The sequence below is a fragment of the Nelumbo nucifera genome, chromosome 4, assembly GCF_055504915.1.
Source record: "Nelumbo nucifera cultivar China Antique chromosome 4, China Antique-T2T, whole genome shotgun sequence".
In the NCBI taxonomy this organism is placed as follows: Eukaryota; Viridiplantae; Streptophyta; class Magnoliopsida; order Proteales; family Nelumbonaceae; genus Nelumbo; species Nelumbo nucifera.
This window is the reverse complement of record NC_142652.1, coordinates 43,301,628-43,321,803: the sequence shown is the minus strand read 5'-3', so window position 1 is coordinate 43,321,803 and position 20,176 is coordinate 43,301,628. Positions and strand designations below refer to the sequence as shown.

Genomic DNA, 20,176 nt, shown 5'->3' with positions numbered 1-20,176 from the left:
AAGAAACTATCAGCGTTTGCACATGGTTATACAATCCTATGTTGTAGATCTAATATATTTTGATGATTCCACTAACTAAAAGAAATTCCAATTCAAAGATAAATACGTTTTCATATAAAGCAGCCTACAAAGAAATATTTTAGACAAAAAAACAATGTAATAATGAAAAGAATAAAGAAAGATAATCCTTTAAAAATGTTTAACTGCCAAGTTTTACCGAGTATCATAATATAGATAACCATTACTATTTGAAAAGCTTGGTTCAACTTTACATGCTAAAATAAATTAGTTAGGCTACAGTACCGGTGAATGGCTCCACAAGTTCTTAACATGTATATATTGTAACAGATCCACTAAGCATATGAAGTACCTTACCTCAATTATGAGTCACATTAAAGAATAAACATAAGAAAAGGGCAAAAAAATGGTTAATAGAACTGCATTGAGAGATTATAAGAAAAAATGCAAATAGCTAATAACAAACCCTTGATAATTGTTGGTTTCATTAGCAACCTATCATGGCGGGTTCCATAGCCGTGGTGATATCTCTGTCACACATCTCAGGACCAATGCTTACAACACCTTCAGCCTACACACATTCATGACAACTTTAAGCACAATAGGAGGAAAAAGGTGAACTATTCTAGTCAGTTAGATTGAACTTCACCATTGCACATGATAAGTGACCTTTCTCTTTTTCTTTTTATTTTAGTCATTCATCAGAAGGGAGGGCAACCCACCTTTGCAAGATTTCTCAAGAATGTTGTCGTGTAGTTGCCCGTAGGGAAGAGGGCTTCAATAAAATCTGCTAGAACCAACTGAGGCTGGGAAATGGCTCCATCAAACCAGTCTTCACATAAGATGAAATTAACAGTAAATTCAGTCAATAAAAGTATTAAAGATGTGGAAGACATTATCTAGACAAGCTGCAGTAATGATGATGACAAAAGCTGATGAAGCATGACAACCATCTATAAGTGGTACAATGATGACATTTAATAAAAAAAGTTAGTTATTCAGATGATTCATCATATCTAAGCTACTTAAGGAGATGATGTAGCCCTTCTAAACCATGTTATATTTTTTGGTCTTAAATAATTATTAAATTTAATTTACTTTGATTTCAAAAACAGATTGGCACCCACTTGTAATGTGAGAGCAAGGCTACATGTTCAAGTATTTATGGTGATAGAGTCAGTTATGGAACAACTCTATCACCTTCATCTATAAAAGGGGCAGGTCCAAGCTCTCCCAACCATCCTTGAGCCCAAGCACGAAGGAAGAGCCTCCTTAGCTCGGTGCAGAAGAGGTGGAAAGAATTGAAGGCCTCGCAGTAGCAGTTTGGAGTTGGCTTCGGTTTTGAGTGATGGAAGGCAAATCCCCCTTGTTTATATTTTGATTGCCTTTTCCTGCATGCTAGAGACGGGACAAATAATTTTTGAAGCTTACAAACCATTCTTTAGATACCCATCCATTCAATCAATCATGTTTTGATATCAGCAATCCTATGTATACACCAGCATCCATTATTAGCTTTTCCCAAGTTAATAACCATATACAAATTTCTAACAGATCAGTTATGGTTTCCTTTTAGAATAATTACCTTAGTCACTCCAAATGATTTACTAAATACCCACCAGCTGGCAAGCTGTGTATTTGATCCTAGTCAAAACTAGCAATTGAAGACTTACATTTTTATTTTCTAAATCTAAGAAGAATGATTAGAAAGGTGGATCTATAGTCACATGAAAAGAGTGAATGCCTTGCTGGACTGAAATTTGTCTCTACAAAGCATGGAGAGCAAAACATTTGGATTCTGCAGGCAGAAGCTAGTCTGCTACATGTAAGATTTTAATCTAGAAAACCACACAGATATCACTATTACATCGTTAAACCTACATAAACCATAGAATATCTGATTAGTCAATGACAATCAGATTGACATACGTGAGTGATTGTCAATGACAATCACTATAAAAGCATATTCATCTAAAATCCTCCACGGGTAGAGAAGGAAGCAAATTGAACCTTCTAGGTAACTAACTAGGTTCCTTTTCCAGGTGAGGCAACTTCAAACCTATTCTTGTAAGCCAATAAGGGTTAGTAAAATTACAAATAAATACAAGTACTAGATAATAGTATATCCTAAAATTTCGGCTTTTTTATTTGTATATGTATTATATTTATAGAAATATTATAAAAGAGGATTTCTAGGAAGTAACCAAGTATGCATAACCAGACTTCAGCACCACCACAAATATGGTGTAACTCATGAAAAGATACACTAGGAGACAGACTCATCATTCCATGGGCAGTGGCATAGCAGCAGTAAGTTCAGGGTAATGCACCTTGGAACGGGTTCCTACCAATCCTCATTAAAATATAATCATATCTATATAGAATTCATTGATATACATGATGGGGGGAGCAAATTTTGTATGGGTATGCATAACTTTTAGTTGGGAGATTCGTGGTGGTCATATAAGCATATAATATTCACCCACACTTGCCCCTCCACCCTAGATACCTGTAGGCAGAGGGATCTGTAAATGGCTTTATTTTCTTGTTTTGTTTCCTTTATCATATTGTAATGAAATAGGACCGTTGTAACACACATGAATTGCCCCAAGGGCATTTCTGTAATTGTGAATATCATTTTCCATCTTGATAAAAATTATACTTTAGGATTGGGGATATTCATTTGACTACGCCTTTATATCAATCTTCTACTTTTGAAAGCTATTTTCTGCAAGGGAATGTTAAAACCTTTGTAGATACAAGCTTCTTCATATTCTTGTGACAATAACAAGAACTATCCTTGGGAGAGGCAAGCAACTGAACAGTTAGAAAACAAGATCTCAATTTTCCATTCAATTAGAGGTATTTTTTAGGACTCAGCATATTTTTCAGAATTTTGTAGGACCTTTTACGGGATAAGACATTCAATATTTAGGTGCAGTGGAAAGAGAAATTGTACAGGGACAGTTATGATCTTCCTTTGGTATCTTTCAAAACTGGTTTACAAAGCTTTTCTTCATGGCCATTTAAAAGAGACTATCTAAATGAAGCCTCCCCTTGGGTATACAGATAAATCTATCGTGTACCATCCTAATAAATCTCTATACGGCCTTAGAAAGTTCCATGTGCTTGGTTTGAGCACTTCTGTCATGTTCTTGTGCAGTTGGATGAGTGTTATTCATCTTTGTTCACCTTCTTTCATCATAAGGGCCTTACCCTCTTTCTAGTCTATGTTGATTACATAACTGGTGAAGTGGTGATAACATAGAAGATTTACAGCAACTTTAGTTACACCTTCAAAGCACCTTTAAGATGAAGGAGCTAGCATCTTTGGCATGCCTTTTTGGGTTGAAGGTTTACTTATCCCATGGACACTTTGTGAATCAAAGAAGATACTCCTTGGATCTAATTAAGCTTGCCCATCTTATAGACTCCAAGCAAGTTGATACCCATAAGGAATTAAATTTGAAACATTGCAGAAATGGAGAGCTCCTACAAAATCCCACCTTGTATAGACGCCTTATTGGTAACCTTATCTATCTTACAATAACGCACCCTGGCATTGCCTATGCTGTGCAAGTTGTGAGTCAGTTTGTCTCTGCTGCATATCATCCTGATCTCTTTATAGTGCACTAGATCATTCACTACCTTCAGATCTTCAACTTGACAACATATTCACCAAAGCCACAACTCAAAGCCATCAATGAGTTTCTTGTAAATGAACTGATGCTATAACCACATCAGATTGAGGGGAGTGTAGACAAGTATTGTAAATGGCCACTATTTTCTTGTTTTATTTCATTTATGATATTCTAATACAATAGGACCATTGTAACATTACACTTTACTGTACATTTCAATTTTCCCTCTTAAGAAAAGTTATTATTTAGGGGTGAGAATATTCATTCAATTACATCCTTTATGTTTGATCTCTTCTTTTGGAAGCTACAAGAGAACCGTAAGATGCCTTCAAAGAAAAAAAGAGAACCATAAGTCTTCCAATCTCCATAGTTGCCAATAACAGCAAGAGATATAAAGGTTGTCCGGAGTATATATATCTATATGCTCTATTTTCCAAAAACAAGATAAGAATAAAATCAGAAGCTTGTAGGATTATGTTATCCTAACAGTGATAAAGCATACAAGCAGATACAAAGTAATATAAAGAAAGTAGCACTAGGATACAAATCAACAAATCAGGAACGCTCTTAAAGAGCACTTTGACACCAACTGGTTGTTGAACCAATTCAATGTTGATTTAAAATGGTATAGAAACCACCTTGGCTGGTCTGGTCTGTGTCTGGAAATATAATAATCTATCATTTTGACAGTAATATGCTGATTGTAGAATCACCATAGACAATCAGTCAAGAAAAGCATTTGAACAAACATAAAGAAAGCAATAGAGAATTTTAAGTGAAATAAATCATTTAATGCATCATTAATTTCTTTAGTAGGAATTTGAACTTTCATGAAGAAGTTGAATCAATATTCATGAGTTAGGAACTTAGGGGGAATGATATTAAAGAAGTGAGTGAAGAACATCTTACCAATGGTGGTAGAATTTTGGACTCGTTTGTCATATCTCCAGACACTTTGATTAGCAAGAAAAGCAAAACAAGAGTGATCTTCTACATTGATGTTTTGGAGAAATGTCGAGAGGTTGTATCCAGTCACATCAGAAGTAAAAGTTTCATCAATGACTACATCCACTGTCTGAAAGAGAGAAAACGTCCAAGGAATTTTTATTAGAAGCTCATTGAAATTTAATTTTCTAGGTATGCCTTATGTCTCTATGACTGGGACATCCTACCATAAATAAAATTGGGCCTACTAGAGGGAAACTGAGATCCTCACAACTTGTCTTTGAGGAACCACTTCAATCCCCTCCTCAACTTGGCATAAGTTTGGCAAGAAGATTATTGGAGTACCCTTGCTGACACTATAACCACCACTCTTGACATGCATCCCCTTGTGTAGATAACCAGTCAATATCCCTATGTGTCAACAAAAGAAGGTATAGAGGGAATACTGCAAGAGGAATTACTAAGGCTGAAACATTCTTTATCACCTTTTCAAGCAATGATATTTGAACAACATACATTTTGTAACTATTCAAACTTCAAATAACTACTAACGAGGCATTAAAATGGCAGTGGGCTAGTTACAAAGTTTCATATCATCATCATTCTTAGACCAATTGGATTTCATCATCATCCAAGCCTTATCCTAACTATATGGGGTTGGATGGACCAATTTAATTTCCATTTCAAATATTTAGACCATTCAAAATGCAAAGATGACGTGTAAATTTTCTTCAACAAACTAAGGACATATCAATAGGGGATCTTTTAGTGAGAAATGATTTAAGCACTCATAGTTTAACAAGGGATATGGCACCAAATAGAACAGAATGGAAAAACAGGACTCATGCAGCCGGCCCAATATAGTTTGAAGGCTTAGATAATGATAATAATGATATCAATTAGGGAACTTTGTTATCTATTGAGAGTGATCCTTACACATAAAATGGCATGGAATGCCTCCAAATCATCAGGAATAGAGATGTCGTAAGTAGCTTTGTTGATAGAGTCATCCACATTCTCCCCACCTGCATCTTCTACGTACTGCATACAGTATATAATAAATGTAAGATAACAAAACAAGCAGTAACAAGCTAAAAATGTCTTCGAGCACTGCCATAAAGTATTACATGTATGGGAACTTAACTTTTTTGGCTGTCTCACTGAGGTATCAAACTTGGGATCGCAAGGACAATAAATTTTAAGTAGGAAACATAGAGAAGCTTTGGCAATTCTTAACCCGATTCATCAAGCAGTACATTTCTTCATTATCTTCAGGTTTTGGGTTGATTTTGTCGCATTGGACAATAAATTGAGGATAGATCCATTTTGTTCACATTTAACTTTAAATTCAGCATTAATGTAAATGTTTCATCCTTTTTCTGGAATCAAGTTTAAGAATTTTTTTATTCTTTAACTTGTTCATTTTTTCCCTTCAAATTTTGGGGTTGGCTAATCCCATAGCACTATAAATTCAGGAATTACTATTTTGAGCATCTTTATGTTTTAACCAAATATTAAAATCCAAATGTTTCAACATTTTGTCATAAATTAACTTTTTTGGATTGTTCAATTTCATTAAGCTTTGGTTTTAGATCTTCCAACTTTAGTTTACAGACAGACAGAATACTTCTTTGTTGGAATTCATTTCACCATCAATTTAGACCTCATTTAAGGACATTTTGGTGTCCAGCATTCCCTTTCTACTAGTTGGTCTGTAACATTGACTTATTGGAGGAATGAAATCCTGCCCGACTGAATCTTCATAATTTAAGATTTACAGAATACACAGAAGTCTTTCATCCTGTTTTCATGTAAACCTATCTCCATCCTGCTTTTCTTTTTCAACATTAGTTGTTTAACATTTAACAACAAGAAAACGAGTCAAAGAAATGATTGCTGGGGACAAGATTGGAGGAAGTAAATATGAAAAGAGGATTGCACGTAAGATGGCATTCTTTTTGTTTTTGTTTTTTTTTTTTGAGATAAAGAAAAGAGAAATATTGCATGTAGAATTATTTCCTTCAGGCAGAATTAAACCAGATCTAAAAATTCCCATGTAATCGGAAAGGCATGGAAATGATTCTCAATAAACATGGCCAACCAAAACCACTGATAGATGACCCTTTCTGTATGAGAACATCTAAATAAATGAAAGCCAAGTTTGAGGCACTAGTGTAGGACTAACAACTCTAGTACCAAGTTGTTGTAGGACTGATTACACCAACAACATCAACTGATGTAGGACCACGTAGGAAAACAGCAATTAATGTCCCAAGAGGGTAATAATGGGCTAAGAAGGGTTTGGTACAATTTAAGACTATGAGAAAGGCATAGGAGTTAGAAAGGTTCTTGGCCAAATCACTGAAACTATAGAATGTCTATGGCCAATTGGACTGTAAGAATATAGGAAATTTTAAATATTTTGAGGTGGAAATTTTCTAAGGAAAATGTAGAGATTTTTAGGATGATGTGTACAGGCTGATTTAATATAAGCCATTCTAGGCTAGCTTTCTACAGAAGGACTAAAAATTTCCCTTAAAAGAAAAAAGGACAAAGTTCAGAAAATTAAAGCTTTAGATAGAGTCTAAAACAAAATTTGGTATGATAAAAGGTAATAGGAAGTTATATCAGGTGTCCAAATATGAGATAAATCAAAGATGAATTGGATCAAATTGATGAAAATGGTTTAGATGAAAACCTTTAGAGCTTTGATGTAAACTGAAAAAAAGGTACCAGGATCAGTTCAATCCTTTAGGAATGCAAAAGAAAATCCTCTTTATTAACATTTTGTGGTCTGTTTATAGATATATCTGTTTGAAGATCTAGAGAGAAGATAGAGAAATAAAAGTGAGAGAGGAAACCCACAATAACTAAATAGGCATCTAGACTCACTCTAGAGTTTACGTAAATCACACACCATAAGGAATAGTCAATTCTATGTAAGCTAAAGAACAGCATATTCAGATCATTCAGATCAATTTTAGTTCTATAGGGAAGTGAAATAAACTCCTTCAATGAATAATTTATGGGCTTTTGATGGATTTAATGGCCTTTACAGATCTAGAGAGCAGATAGAGAAAGAAACCCAGAAACATTGAACATGCGCCTAAAATTATTCTAAGGTCTATGGTAATCACTCACCGTAAGCATAATAGTCAGAAAATATCACTCCAATATCAATTCAATTATCATCCACCACGTTCTTGAACTTAGGATAAAATAGAAAACAGAAATTACACCATACAGATGGCCAAATCCTACTAGAATTAAAGAAAACAGAAATTACAAAACTGACAGTCATCACAAAACTTGATAATCCTAAACTAATTAACCAATGCACTCAAAATTTTAAACACAAATATCAACAGAGAAGACAAATGACTAAGCCAGGCCCCATATCTAAGATAATAAAATGGCCTAAATACCCCCACTATCTAAAAATACATAAATACAAAAAGAAATAAAAAAGCTCCGCATCTCATAAATAGACTGGTAAATTAATGATACTCTGTCTTATAAACTTCCATCAGAACTACAACATGTGAGATTATAAGTTTTAAGGGTCAAATTGTTACATGACTATAAGAAACTAGTCATCCAAAAGGATTAATCAAACACATTGATTTTGCTAAACAACCCTTACGCATGCATCTCCAATGGGGGTTTAAGTACCACGATACTAAAATCTTCCATGTGTTGCACAAGCACATGGAAGTAAATTAGTCCATAAATCCACCATTAGTAACCTTCGTGCACCTAAATGTTATATATCATGCTGTCATCTGAGGTAACCTTGCAATAATTTGAGAAATAAAATCCATACCTTCATCTTGTATCCTTCTTTAGTGAAAGACCAAATGCCCTGCAAATTTGAATGAAAGGTGTGTAAAAAATTAATTATATCCAAGGGTGGTAAATATATAATGTGCATAATCTGTAACCACTATAAACTATTTCTTTAATTCTAATGCAACTGGCCCAATATGCAATACCAAACGGTTCTTCTGATTTAGCAAGATAACCAAATCAAATGAAATATGGTAGTTTTGTATGTTTTTTGGGTATAAAGACCTCATTATATTCCAACCAAGCTACTACAGGTTTGAACGAGGATGTATTCCTTGCTGCAGCTTTAGCTAAGCACATATAGTTTTCTTTCACCTGCAAAGGCACTAAAATGTCAAAGTTAAAAACTTGGTTATTTTTCAGCAGAAATGGCTACAGATATTTCAATCTTGGAAGAAAGATTATATGTGATTAGAAACCACGTAAGTATTTTGAGTCCAATTTTTTCAGCTAATTCTACTTTCATTCTTGACTTCCTTTTTCTTTTTCTATTTTGATCAGTAACAGAATCGAATTATTAATAGAAAACAACATTTTAATGCATGACGTCATGAAGAGCATCAAGATGTGCCATTATAGAAACAAGAGAAAAACAAAAGGAAGTGAAAGTTAGTCTGATGTAGGACTGACTACTCTCATACCAAATTGACATAGGATTGGAATGACAAAAGGATTAGCCTCAAAGAGTAGCAATGAACTAGAAAAAGTTTAGGACTGAAGGTAAAAGGGTTAAAAAGGGTCAGAAAATCTAAGCTTAAGGATGTAATATATTTAAAGAAACCTTTTAATGATTATTGTAATGATGGTTTTTGTTGGAAGTTTAATTTGAATGCACCATGAGTAACTTCTCAACAAAAGAACAGAATCTCTTTGTAATGACAATTCCAAAAACCCCAGTTTTTGGTGGAGTTTCAGTATAAATTTTGGTACGATGAAAGATGATGGAAACTTGTAATAGAAAAACTAATATAATGTCATGCAAAGATGGTTTGGCATAAAAGGAAAAACATTCTGAAATAGGAAAACTTTGGGCTTTCATGTAAACTTGTCAGGAAACATACTTGGATCAATTTTAGTTAGTCCTTATAGATGTTGAATGATCAAGGGTGGACCTTGGTACAATGGTTGGGTTGCTCCATTGCGACCTGGGCGACCAGGGTTCAAGTCTTGGAAACAGCCTCTCTGTATGTACAGGATAAGGCTGTGTATATCTGTCTACACCCAGACCCGGCATTCACATGAGCCTCGTACACTGGGCTGCCCTTTTTTAGATGTCGAAAGATCACTTTTTGTGAAGAATTTATTGGATGCTGATGGTTATAATATGTGCTTGTAGAATAACAAAGAAAATAGAGAAAGAAAGAGAGAGAGAGAGAGAGAGAGAGAGAGAGAGAAAAGAGGAAGAAGAAGAAGAAGAAGAGAAAAAAATCAGAATCACTCAAAGGATACCTAGAGTCACTTTAGGGTTTACAAGAAACAGTCTCCATAAGCATTATATACAGAAAAGTTGACTCAAATATCATTAACCACGTTTTTTACTCAAAAATATAAGCACACACACACACACACACATGTACACACACATTGTGTGAGTTGATCCAATGGAACAAAAAGACCTTTATCCTAATGGATTACATACTTGCATCCTAGTAAAATTCTACTCAAGAAACCTTCCCTTGCAGTGAGTCTGTTAGAGAGTGAACGGATTTGTGAATCCAGCTGAATTAGCTGTTCAACCAAGAGAAAAATGCTGAGTTTCCTAAAATGAATGTCACCAATAACAAGGGCCTCTATTCCTTCACACTCTACTATTATATTAGTATAGTTCAAAATGGATGCTAAACATAAACCTTCCAACAGGATCCAATAAAAAGCATTTGGCCTTAATGATTTATGAAAACTCCTCAAACACCTGATTTCCTTGATTTCATAAACTGCATCCATCAAAGTTTAGCTTTATGTGGTTTTGAGGAAGAGGTTTATATTCCCAGTGCAATGAGACTCTGCTGGTGGTGTCTTGGGAACATGACTCCAGCCTTCAATGATTTAATTGTTGAGAGACTGGGCCGAATGGGCCCTAGTGTCTATTTTATGTTTCAGTAGTAGGTTATTTATTTTGTATGCTAATGGGCCTGTTAACTTCTTCCAAGTAATTTTAAGTTTATGCTTAGCTGGACGCCCCACTTAAGGGCTGATTTGTAATTAACCACACTAGTGAAGATTAATAAAAAGGATTAGTAAGGGGAGAGAGGTGATTATCGAACCCTCTTCTTCTTCTCCATCCCCTTCTTCTATTCTGCTGTTTTCTTCCTTTCTCACTTTTTTACTTCTTTGATAAAGTTTCTTATCAAATTTAGAAGTCAGATTTACTTCTTTAATCAACTCTAAAAGTCTTGAATGCTTCCAAGGATTTAATCCAATTAGCTACACTCACTGAAATAAGCTGTACAAAAGCTTCTACATCTGCTCCTTGAAGATTCTTGCATTCTTTTCCTACCAAAGCGACCAAACAATTGCTGCTCTTGTGCACAAGAAAGATTTACATTTAATTTTTCTTTTCTTTACTTTTGTGCAGGGCTACATCATCATAAACATGAAGACAATTAAAGATAAATCTTTAAAATGCCACCATATATATACAAAAATGTAAACAAAAGAGAAACCAGTAATGGTTTATCCAATGCATCCAATGACTCCCTAAACAAGGCTCCATTGAAGGTCCAGGTCCGTCTTGTTTCATTGTCACGCCATAAATTAAGGATAGTGAGTTATCATTTTGCTTCTTATTGCATATCTTACATGCTCTGAAAGCTTGCAACTGATCCCTGTGATCTCTTATCAACTTGAGGAACCTCATCCCTTGCAAATTTAGAGAATTGTACTGCTCTTATAGAGCTAGTTTAATACATAGAAACTTTGTAAGCCACCATCAGTAATCCACTTGCAATCTGATAAACATTTTCCTCTCCACATATTAAGATACTTCTGGTAACCACTTCTAGAGAACACAATATGGTCATCAAGAACATCTTAAATAACTGATTACTCTTCTTTGGGAGAATAAATTTGATGACCATTCTATATGGTTAAGACTCCTACACTAAAACTGGATAATGCCCATACTGTTAGGTCATTCTAAGACAGTGGAAACTGGCTCAGTTCGTAAGGTCTCTAGCTGGTTGTAGTGGAGACTTAGGATGAAATTATTCTGTCACCAGAGTTGGAGATTATGAAATCAACTCCACATTGTCCTTTTATACAGTCACTAATTATCACTATTTAAAGATTAAGACAAATTCATTATTCATTACCGTCTAAAGTTAAGACCATTAATTACATTTCATTAGGTGATGCAAAGAAAATTCTTCATCATAACATTCAAACGTACTGCATCATAGACTTGATTTGCTCGAGCTTCTGAATTTGCAAAGACTCCCAAATACTTGATCCATTCTGCCCTCTGAGAAAAATAAATAAAATAAGTCGGTAATGAATTTCATGCATATATACATGACAATACCTATACATCATTCTATGTCAGAAATTTACCTGAAGAGGAGTATCCTCTTCAGTTGCTAGAAATGTGGCAGAATTGCAACCTTGTTGTCGATCAATGCTACTAACAAAGTATGCTGAGAATTGTGTAAGCTGTTGGGAATCACTTTTGTTTAAAATCTCAATTTGTCCTTCAGTGTATGATTTCAATAAACATTGAGAAGCAACAGAATCTGATGTAATTCCCTTCAAGGTCCCCAGTAGACCCAGAAGCTGCTTTAAGTAGAAATAAATAAATAAATAAATTGGCTTTGAGATAAACAACATAAAAAAATAGGGAACTTTCACAATCTACATTTTTGAGTAATCAATTTAATAGTAGCTTTTTTACAAGTCAAAAGAAACAATAAGGCCCCAACTCCCAAAAGGAGATAGAGAACTAAGGTGGTTGCTGAAAAAGCAATTAGAGGACATTTTGCATAAGAGGTTAGTTGGAGACAAAAATCGAGAATTATATGGATTAAAGAGGGTGATAGAAACACATAGTATATTCATGCTATGACCATTGATAGGAGAAAGAAGAATTTTGTGTCCAAATTGGAGATAGAAGGTGAGGATATCACTCATCCAAGAGAGATAGCTATGGTTTTTGTGGATCACTGTAAAGCAATCTTCAGGAGTCCCTTAGAGGAAATTAAGGAAGCAGTCTTTTCTATGGACAAGTCCAAAACCCTAGGGCCATATGGATTTACAATTACGAGATTTAGTATTGAATTCAACTTGCACTGCATTGATTCCTAAAAATAATGGTGTTGTCCATCCAAAAAAGTTTAGACCTATTAGCTTGGTGAATAGCTTACACTAAATAATAGATAAGGTGTTTTCTCTGAGAACTAGGCAAGTTCTTCCTTTTATCATTTCACCTAATCAAGGGGATTTTGTGAAGACCAAATCCTGATTGTTGGCGAATGTATGGAGAAGATGAAAAGAATAGGAAAAAAAGGCTTAATTTGCAAATTAGATTTGGAAAAAGCCTGACTTTGTGGATTGGTCATTCATGCTAGAATTGATGAGAAACTATGGTTTTGGAGAGAGATGGTTTAAGTGGATTATGGGTTGTCTTAGAACTTGTCATTATTTTGTGTTAGTGAATGGAAAAGTGGTGGATTTTTCCTTGTCATATGAGGAAATAGACAAGGAGACCATTCTCTCTCTTTCTTTTTACATTCATAGTAGATGCCCTCAAAAGATTAATTCTTAGGACTGACTCAAGAAACTTAGTGAGAGGTTCGAGAATAAATAGAGATGGTGTGCCAAGTACCCACTTGCGGTTTGCAGATGGTATGCTTTTATTTTATGAAGGAGGTGATCTGAAATGGGTAAGGAATTTGAATTAGTCATGCAACTTTTTGAACAAATGTAAAACCTCAAGGTGAATTTCAATAAAGCATAATGGGATTAACTTGGTGGGGGGGAGGTAACATATCGCTCAAATATTTTGGGTTGCCTTGTTTCTTAGTGACCCATGAAATATTTAGGTTTACCTTTGGGAGATAATCTAAAGAACCTTAGCTTTTGGAATTTGGTGACAGAAATATTTGCTTAAAGGCTTGCCCCTTAGAAGAAGGGTTACCTTTCATTAGGTGGTAGGATTACCCTGATTAGGTCTACCCTAGCTAATCTTCCTATACACTTTTTGTTTGTACTCAAGATTTCCAAAGGTGTGGGTAGAAAATTGGAGAGGATGATGAGGGGCTTCCTATAGGAGCCAAGGGCCCTCCCTTGAAATCTCTTGCCCTTTTGTTGCATATATTTGGAAATGGTTTCTCTCTTGGTTTGCTTGCAGGTGGATTCCCCCGTCAAATGTACAAAGCTATCCCTAGGCTTTAAATGTATTTGTACTTTTTTTATTAGTAACAAACAAAATTTTATTAAAACTTATAAACAAAGATATACAAAGATACAAATAGAGTCTAGTAAACTATCAATTGTTATCTACAATAGATTATCTTTACATCAAACTCCCCTTAATTACAATCTCACCCCAAAAGAATTCTAGATTATCCTTACATTAAATTTTATTTGTACTGAATCTTTCACAATGACCAAAGCTCAATTCACTCTAGTTTGTTTGATAAGTTGCTCAATTAACACTAGTTCTAGCATAAACCCTTCAGTTATCTTCCTAGAATTATTTAAGCATTATCTAGATTCAATTGTATTCTGCTAAAGCATTCTACAAAACATTAACTTCCAACAAACTTCTTTTTTTCTTTTTGAAATTAACAGAACTTCCAACGAAACTTCATTGGCTTAAGATAATATAGACAACTAGAACTCAGGAATATTTAACAACAAGGAGGTTTTGATTGATATCATCTCTCACGTCAAAATGGTGTAAGTGGCTCGTTGGATTTCTACATGTGATGAAATCAAAAGGGTTTCTATGGGGCTCCATACTATGGGGATAGCAAGTGGTAGTTGGGCATACACAAAAAGAAAGCACACCCTTTAAAATTGGGTAGCACCAAAGAACTTAATGGTTAAGATTAACCTTGATGATTGTTCCCTAGTCTACTCTGGTACCTCGAGGAGGGAGGTGTCTTTAGAAATCATTAAGGCAGTATTCTATTGAGGTCTTCAAGATCAGTTGGGAAGGTAACTCTTTAAGAGGAAAAGTGTCTACCCTCCTAAAAGGATTAAAGCTAATCTACTCTTTAGAGTGGAGTGGATTGGTGATTGAGACCTTGAGAGGAGCTTTCAAGCTATAACAGGATGATGTAGTCTTATGAATAAAGGAATTTGATCTCTATGATTTCCTCTTAGGGTGGGCAGGACTTTAGTCTCTCTCCTGTAAGGACTCTAATCTCTATGATTTCCTCTTAGGGTGCCCAGACCTAGAAATTGAAGTTGCATTTATATCATACTTAAGCTCAGGCCTAACACCCTTTCAGGACATCATGGGATGGGTTAGGAAGGATCAAGCTAGGATTCCATCCAAGTACAAGACCCCATGCTAGGGTGTTGGAATATCCCAGGTTTAACCAAAGCTAGCCTATCTTCCTTGTCCATAGAGACACTATGATCACATAGGTTACAAGCGGAAAAAGATTATCTCAGGTCTAGAAACAGAGAACCACTAATTACAGTCTGGGCCCTCATAACATACCACATGCCAAATGTTCAATCATGAAAACCAATCATAATGCGGGTTCAACTTATGAAAGGGCCTATATCAAAAATCAACATGATCAGATGCCTGATCCATGGATAATTTTAAGTGCCTTCAAAAAGTTCAAATAGAAAATTTGGTAACTGCAAAATTATTTACTCTAAACACCATTTGTACAAGAATTTAAATTGATTTTTTCCCTATTAATCTTCAACCGAGACACATTGAATGGTGGTTTCTGATCATCCTAATCGATCAGTGCAAGGGGATCCCAAAGCCTAAGGGGCAACTATTAAGGCAGTGCAGACCTAAACAAAGAAAAGTGTTACTGTTGGAAAAAAATAAAATTTATTATACAAGAATATGAAAACATAAGTTCTGAAAGAATTAAAATATTTCAAAAAGTCTAGCAGTTGAATCAGGTAGAATAATATCTTGTTGTTGACAAAAAGGTAGCGGTCTTATATGTTCAAGTTCAAGTCCTATAGGCTAAACTGTTTAGACCCTGAGTATCATAGTTACAATCTACAACATAGTAAATAGCATATTCAATATCAAATTCAAGAAGAATAATTCATCAAAACATAGAAACAAGCCGGGCAAGGCACAGCCCACAAAATGAGCGTCCGTTTTAAACACTTACATGGAACCTAGAAAATTAATATTACTGTTTTCTCTGAAATCCATATCCTAAATAGCCAAGTAACCAATAGAAAAACATATCCAGAGATCATGGCCATCATTGCTAGTAGCATTACTTGTAAAAGTTAAAAATGAATAAGCATTACCACTTCAAGAAGCCAGAAATTCTCACCTCAAAGAAGGACACTGAAAACAAACAAAATAAACAAACAAATAAATAAACACATAATGATCAAGAAGTCAAGGTGCAATAAAAGAGAAATGCATGCGATATATATGTTGGCTTGGTCCTGTTGAGGGAAGGGAACTCGTGGATTGCTGCAGTTCAAAAGATGGAAGTCATGGAACTAGGGACCAATGTCAGCAAGCCGGGTAGGCCTCGTTTTAAGGGCTTTTAACTGCCCTTCGGCCTAGGCCTACACAAACAGTCCTGGTGAAAAAACCGGAGATAGGGGGTGCAGCTTGGGTGGACCTAACTCGTGCCCGACCCAACCCAACCCGAGCTTTTGCATGGGTTGGGCCTGCATTTTCGAGAATCGAGATGCAGGCTGGGCCTGGGCCTTGTTGGGCTTGTGTTGAGGCCTCAGGTAGCCCAAGCCCAACATTGGCCCGGCCTAACCCACCCCAAGCCTTCTCGAACAGATACATGTATACTTATTATATTTATACCAAACCATGTTTTTTTCGGAAAAGTACGGACAGGCCCATTATATATATATATATATATATATATATATATATATATATATATATATATATATATCATGGCAAATGACCATATAAAAATTTATTCACAAATTCTTTCAAATCTGTCCAAGCCAACTGAGCCCGGCCCAACCCAAATTGTGGTGGATTTACTCAAGTTAACCTTGGGTTGATAATCTTGGGCCTAACCTCGGGTTGGACCTAGGTTGACCTTCAACCACACCCAACCTGAACCCACCCAAGTTGCACCCCTATCTGGAGAGTCTAAATCGATTGTCAGTCAATCATTTTTTGGCTATCTACTTCAGATTCATTGGATAGCTTATCTAGACTGCTTCAAAGCAGTTGAATCAGCTTGTTGGACGGTGGATTTATATAAGTACATAGGCCCAGCTGACCCAGCATAGACCCAAGTCAAACCAAAATGGTTCAAGCCAATTACCACTCAAATAAAGTTATTTGTATTAATTTAAATAAAATTTTCCAAAATAACTATTAAGGGCATGTGCATTAATTAAATATAAGGGCAAAATAGGTAAGGAAAAAAAATATGAAAAGATTCTTAAAAATAGAGATGCAAAACACTATATAGTCCATGCCCATCCATGAAGGTCATATTTATTAAACACCCACCCAGGAGATCCAAATTCTCTCTCTTCTTCCTTTTTCCTCTCTCTCTCACTTTTCCACTGACTTCACGATCACCACTCTCCTCTTGACTTTTGGAGTCAGACTATTCACCACTGCCTTACCAAAGCAATCAGCTTACACCGGCTTAGCTAAATGTTCAGCTTAGCTCAGCCTCCCATTGCATTTGGGATTTGAAAGCGCAACAGTTTCTGGCTTTCTCAGGTGGAGCTTACGGGGACAGCCTTTAATCTATACTTGGTGAAAAATTAAAAGATCCGAGATAGGCCTTTTCTCTATCTGCTTCAGCCGCTTTAATAGCTTATCCAGAATGCTTCAGAACAGTTGAACCAGCTCAAATAAATGTTCAGCTCAGCCCTTCCAAATATGGGAAAGGATTAGCTGAATGCAATGGCTGTTCAGTGGACTGTGAAACCAATGATAATTTTCCATACTAATAATAAAGTACATTGAACTACACCTCTTAGAGTACTGGCATAGAATATTATCGTTAGTTCCACAGTCTGCTGGACAGCCATCGCATTCAGCTAATCCGAATTCCTCATTCCTCATTCAGCTAATCTAAATATTGTGATTACTTCACTATCCCGCCTGCACCAGACCTGGGTTAGCGGGGGGGTTATGGGTTGGCGATGGGTTACCCCGTTGTGTAACCCTTCAAAAGATATAAAAAAAATATATATTACTTCTTCCTTAAAATGGGTTTGGAGTTGATTGTTTTCATGATAGATAACCTGGGCCCCCAGAATGACTAATTAGGGTCTTGGAATCTTCAATAATGCTGTTTTCTTGCGGTGGGCATCCCAAAGTGCGTTATGGGTCAGTGGGCCAGAAATGTAGCGCACTGCGCACGCCGCTCGCCACATGCCACCGACTAAAATAAATGAACAAAAAACATTTATACTGTTTGGATTCAGAGATATACCTGGAAAATGCTCAACGTTAATGGAATAGTTCGATAGTGGGACCACAAACGATTTTATTCTCCCTGTGCAGTATTTTGTCCTCGTCGCCATTCTCGAATTGTTCTTCACCAAAAAAGAAAAAAACAGAAATTAAAACAAGTTGGATCTCATTACTCCCTGCTCCCAAACATTTCCCAGAAAACGCTTAAGAGCAGGAGAGGTAACAAGCAAACAGGGGTTCCCTCGGCATCAAAATTGACGAACGGTTCTTCTTCCTCCGTTACTTGACGGTAGAGTGATCCTAACCATTTGATTTGTAGAAACTTTGGGTTTTCCACCGTCCAAAAAGAATACAACAAACACTAATAACCAAACAACTGCATGATTAGGTACTCGTACGTACATCAAATTACACTGCTGCCATAAGGCTTGCAGCACAAAAGACCAATTCATTGGTCCAAACCTAAACATTCGCAGGGGTGCTTACTTCACACCCTTGAATCAGAACCATTCATGGGTGCATGATAAGCCAGTGAAATTCCCATGGTTCATTTTAGCTTAAGCACAGAGACAAAGAGATCCCAGAAAGAGAGAGACAGAGAGAGGGAGAGATGGTTTTGGGTACCTGAATAAGGAGATAGCTCTTGCCGTCGATGGCATTTTTGATGACTTTGAAGGTCTGGCCGTAGTACATATGAAAATACTGAGCGTCTTCCACATGAGAAATGTTGCCGACGGGCACCGCCGGAGAAGCTCCTTTCACAACTCCAAAGAAAGCAAATGCCCAGAATAGAAACAAGTACTGTAGCAGAGAAGAAGAAGAAAACGACGACGACGACGACGAAGTCATCATGGTGAATACCGAATGCAGAAGCGGAACCACCTTTCTCACTAGTCACTACACACCTATTCGTTGCTTCTTCCACCGTTCCACGCTTTTCTAGTCAGGCAAAAAGACAAAACAAAATTGAGTTACCTACAGCTATGTCCCTACTTGTGACCCGCAAACCCTTTTTTTCTGACCCGAACTCCAACTCACCCACTTCAAAATCTGAATAATGGGCTCCTCGATGTGTGTAAAGATACGAGTTTTGGCATTAGGGGCCCGACCCGATCTGAAACATGTAGAAATGACAAGGAGTGGGATGATTGGGGGGTTCTGATTTTCAACGAGCGTGAGTAGAGGTGTTTGTTTGTTTGCGGATTTAAAGTAATAATATTAATGGGTAAAACAGTGCGACCCGTGACCATCAGCTCCCTCTCGCCTTTCCTGTCAGTTTCTTGTTATCCGTTTGTTATTTGGTTGCTCCATGCCGCTGTGATACCGTGATAGTGTACCCCCACTAACAGTCTAACTTATGGAATCACCGTTGTGTAAATACCCTTCACAAAAATAAGACAAAAGGGAATCAACGACCGTTGGATCAATTGGTATTCAATTTCATTGGTGACCATTGGATCATATGGTGTTTAATCTAAGGGTATTAAACAACATTGGGCCCCACAGATGAATCAAGTGATTCTGTTCTCTCTCTCTCCCATTACATTCTCTCTCATGCACTGGTCGGTGGTGGCTCGTGACTCGGTGAGAGATAAAAAATGGGGTTTTTCACGGTTCACCTACTACCTGTCGAAGTGTCGAGGTCTCATAGTCATGGATAATATGCGTGGTGGGAAAATTCTTACATGCGCGGTGTGCACATAAAGATGCACATGTCTGCGTTCAATGGCCCAATTCGTTTGCGGCTTGGCTTGCCACCTGGCAACAATCAACATGTTGGTAGTAGAATGAGAGAAGATTCCAGATTTCCAGCGGGGAACCAACTCAACCTCAACCTCAACCTGTTGTGGTTGTAGGCTTGTGTGTAACTATCTAGTATTGGTAAAAGATGCTCTATAGGCTAAAAAGGTACTATCACTGTGGGCTCGTGGTGATGGCAGGCCCATCATTATCAGGATGTTGACAGTGATGACCCTGGTGGGAATTTTGAGTGTCAGCCTCGGCCCTTGGCCTAGGAAGGGTTATTTGGTTTAGTGAGCTCTCTTATCACTACTCTTATCTGTCCTACCCAACAGCCATGTGACCAGAGATTATGATAAATAATTAAATTTCACATACGAAGCTTTGTTTTCCATGGATGGAGGAGGGTTGGTAAATA

At 36.5% G+C, this 20,176-nt stretch overlaps 1 protein-coding gene across 3 annotated transcripts; it reads right to left on the bottom strand.

Annotated features, from left to right (window-relative positions):
- Nucleotides 1-211: 211 nt before the first annotated feature.
- Nucleotides 212-18,954, bottom strand: LOC104606951 (plant/protein). Of its 3 annotated transcripts, none has more exons than XM_010272399.3 (11): nt 18,643-18,954; nt 18,038-18,140; nt 15,932-15,945; nt 12,000-12,098; nt 11,839-11,910; nt 8,676-8,765; nt 8,428-8,466; nt 5,541-5,645; nt 4,569-4,734; nt 741-850; nt 212-589 (listed from the first exon to the last, which is right to left on the bottom strand). In XM_010272399.3, the coding sequence occupies exons 1-11, from the start codon at nt 18,868-18,870 to the stop codon at nt 506-508; spliced, it is 1,110 nt and encodes a 369-aa protein (XP_010270701.1). In that variant the 5' UTR covers nt 18,871-18,954; the 3' UTR covers nt 212-505. The 3 variants fall into 3 exon arrangements, with proteins under 3 accessions (XP_010270701.1, XP_010270700.1, XP_088760554.1); XM_010272398.3 differs by having other exon boundaries at nt 12,000-12,218; nt 18,643-18,952; XM_088904428.1 differs by lacking the exons at nt 11,839-11,910; nt 12,000-12,098 and having other exon boundaries at nt 18,643-18,952.
- Between the last annotated feature and the right edge of the window lie 1,222 nt (nt 18,955-20,176).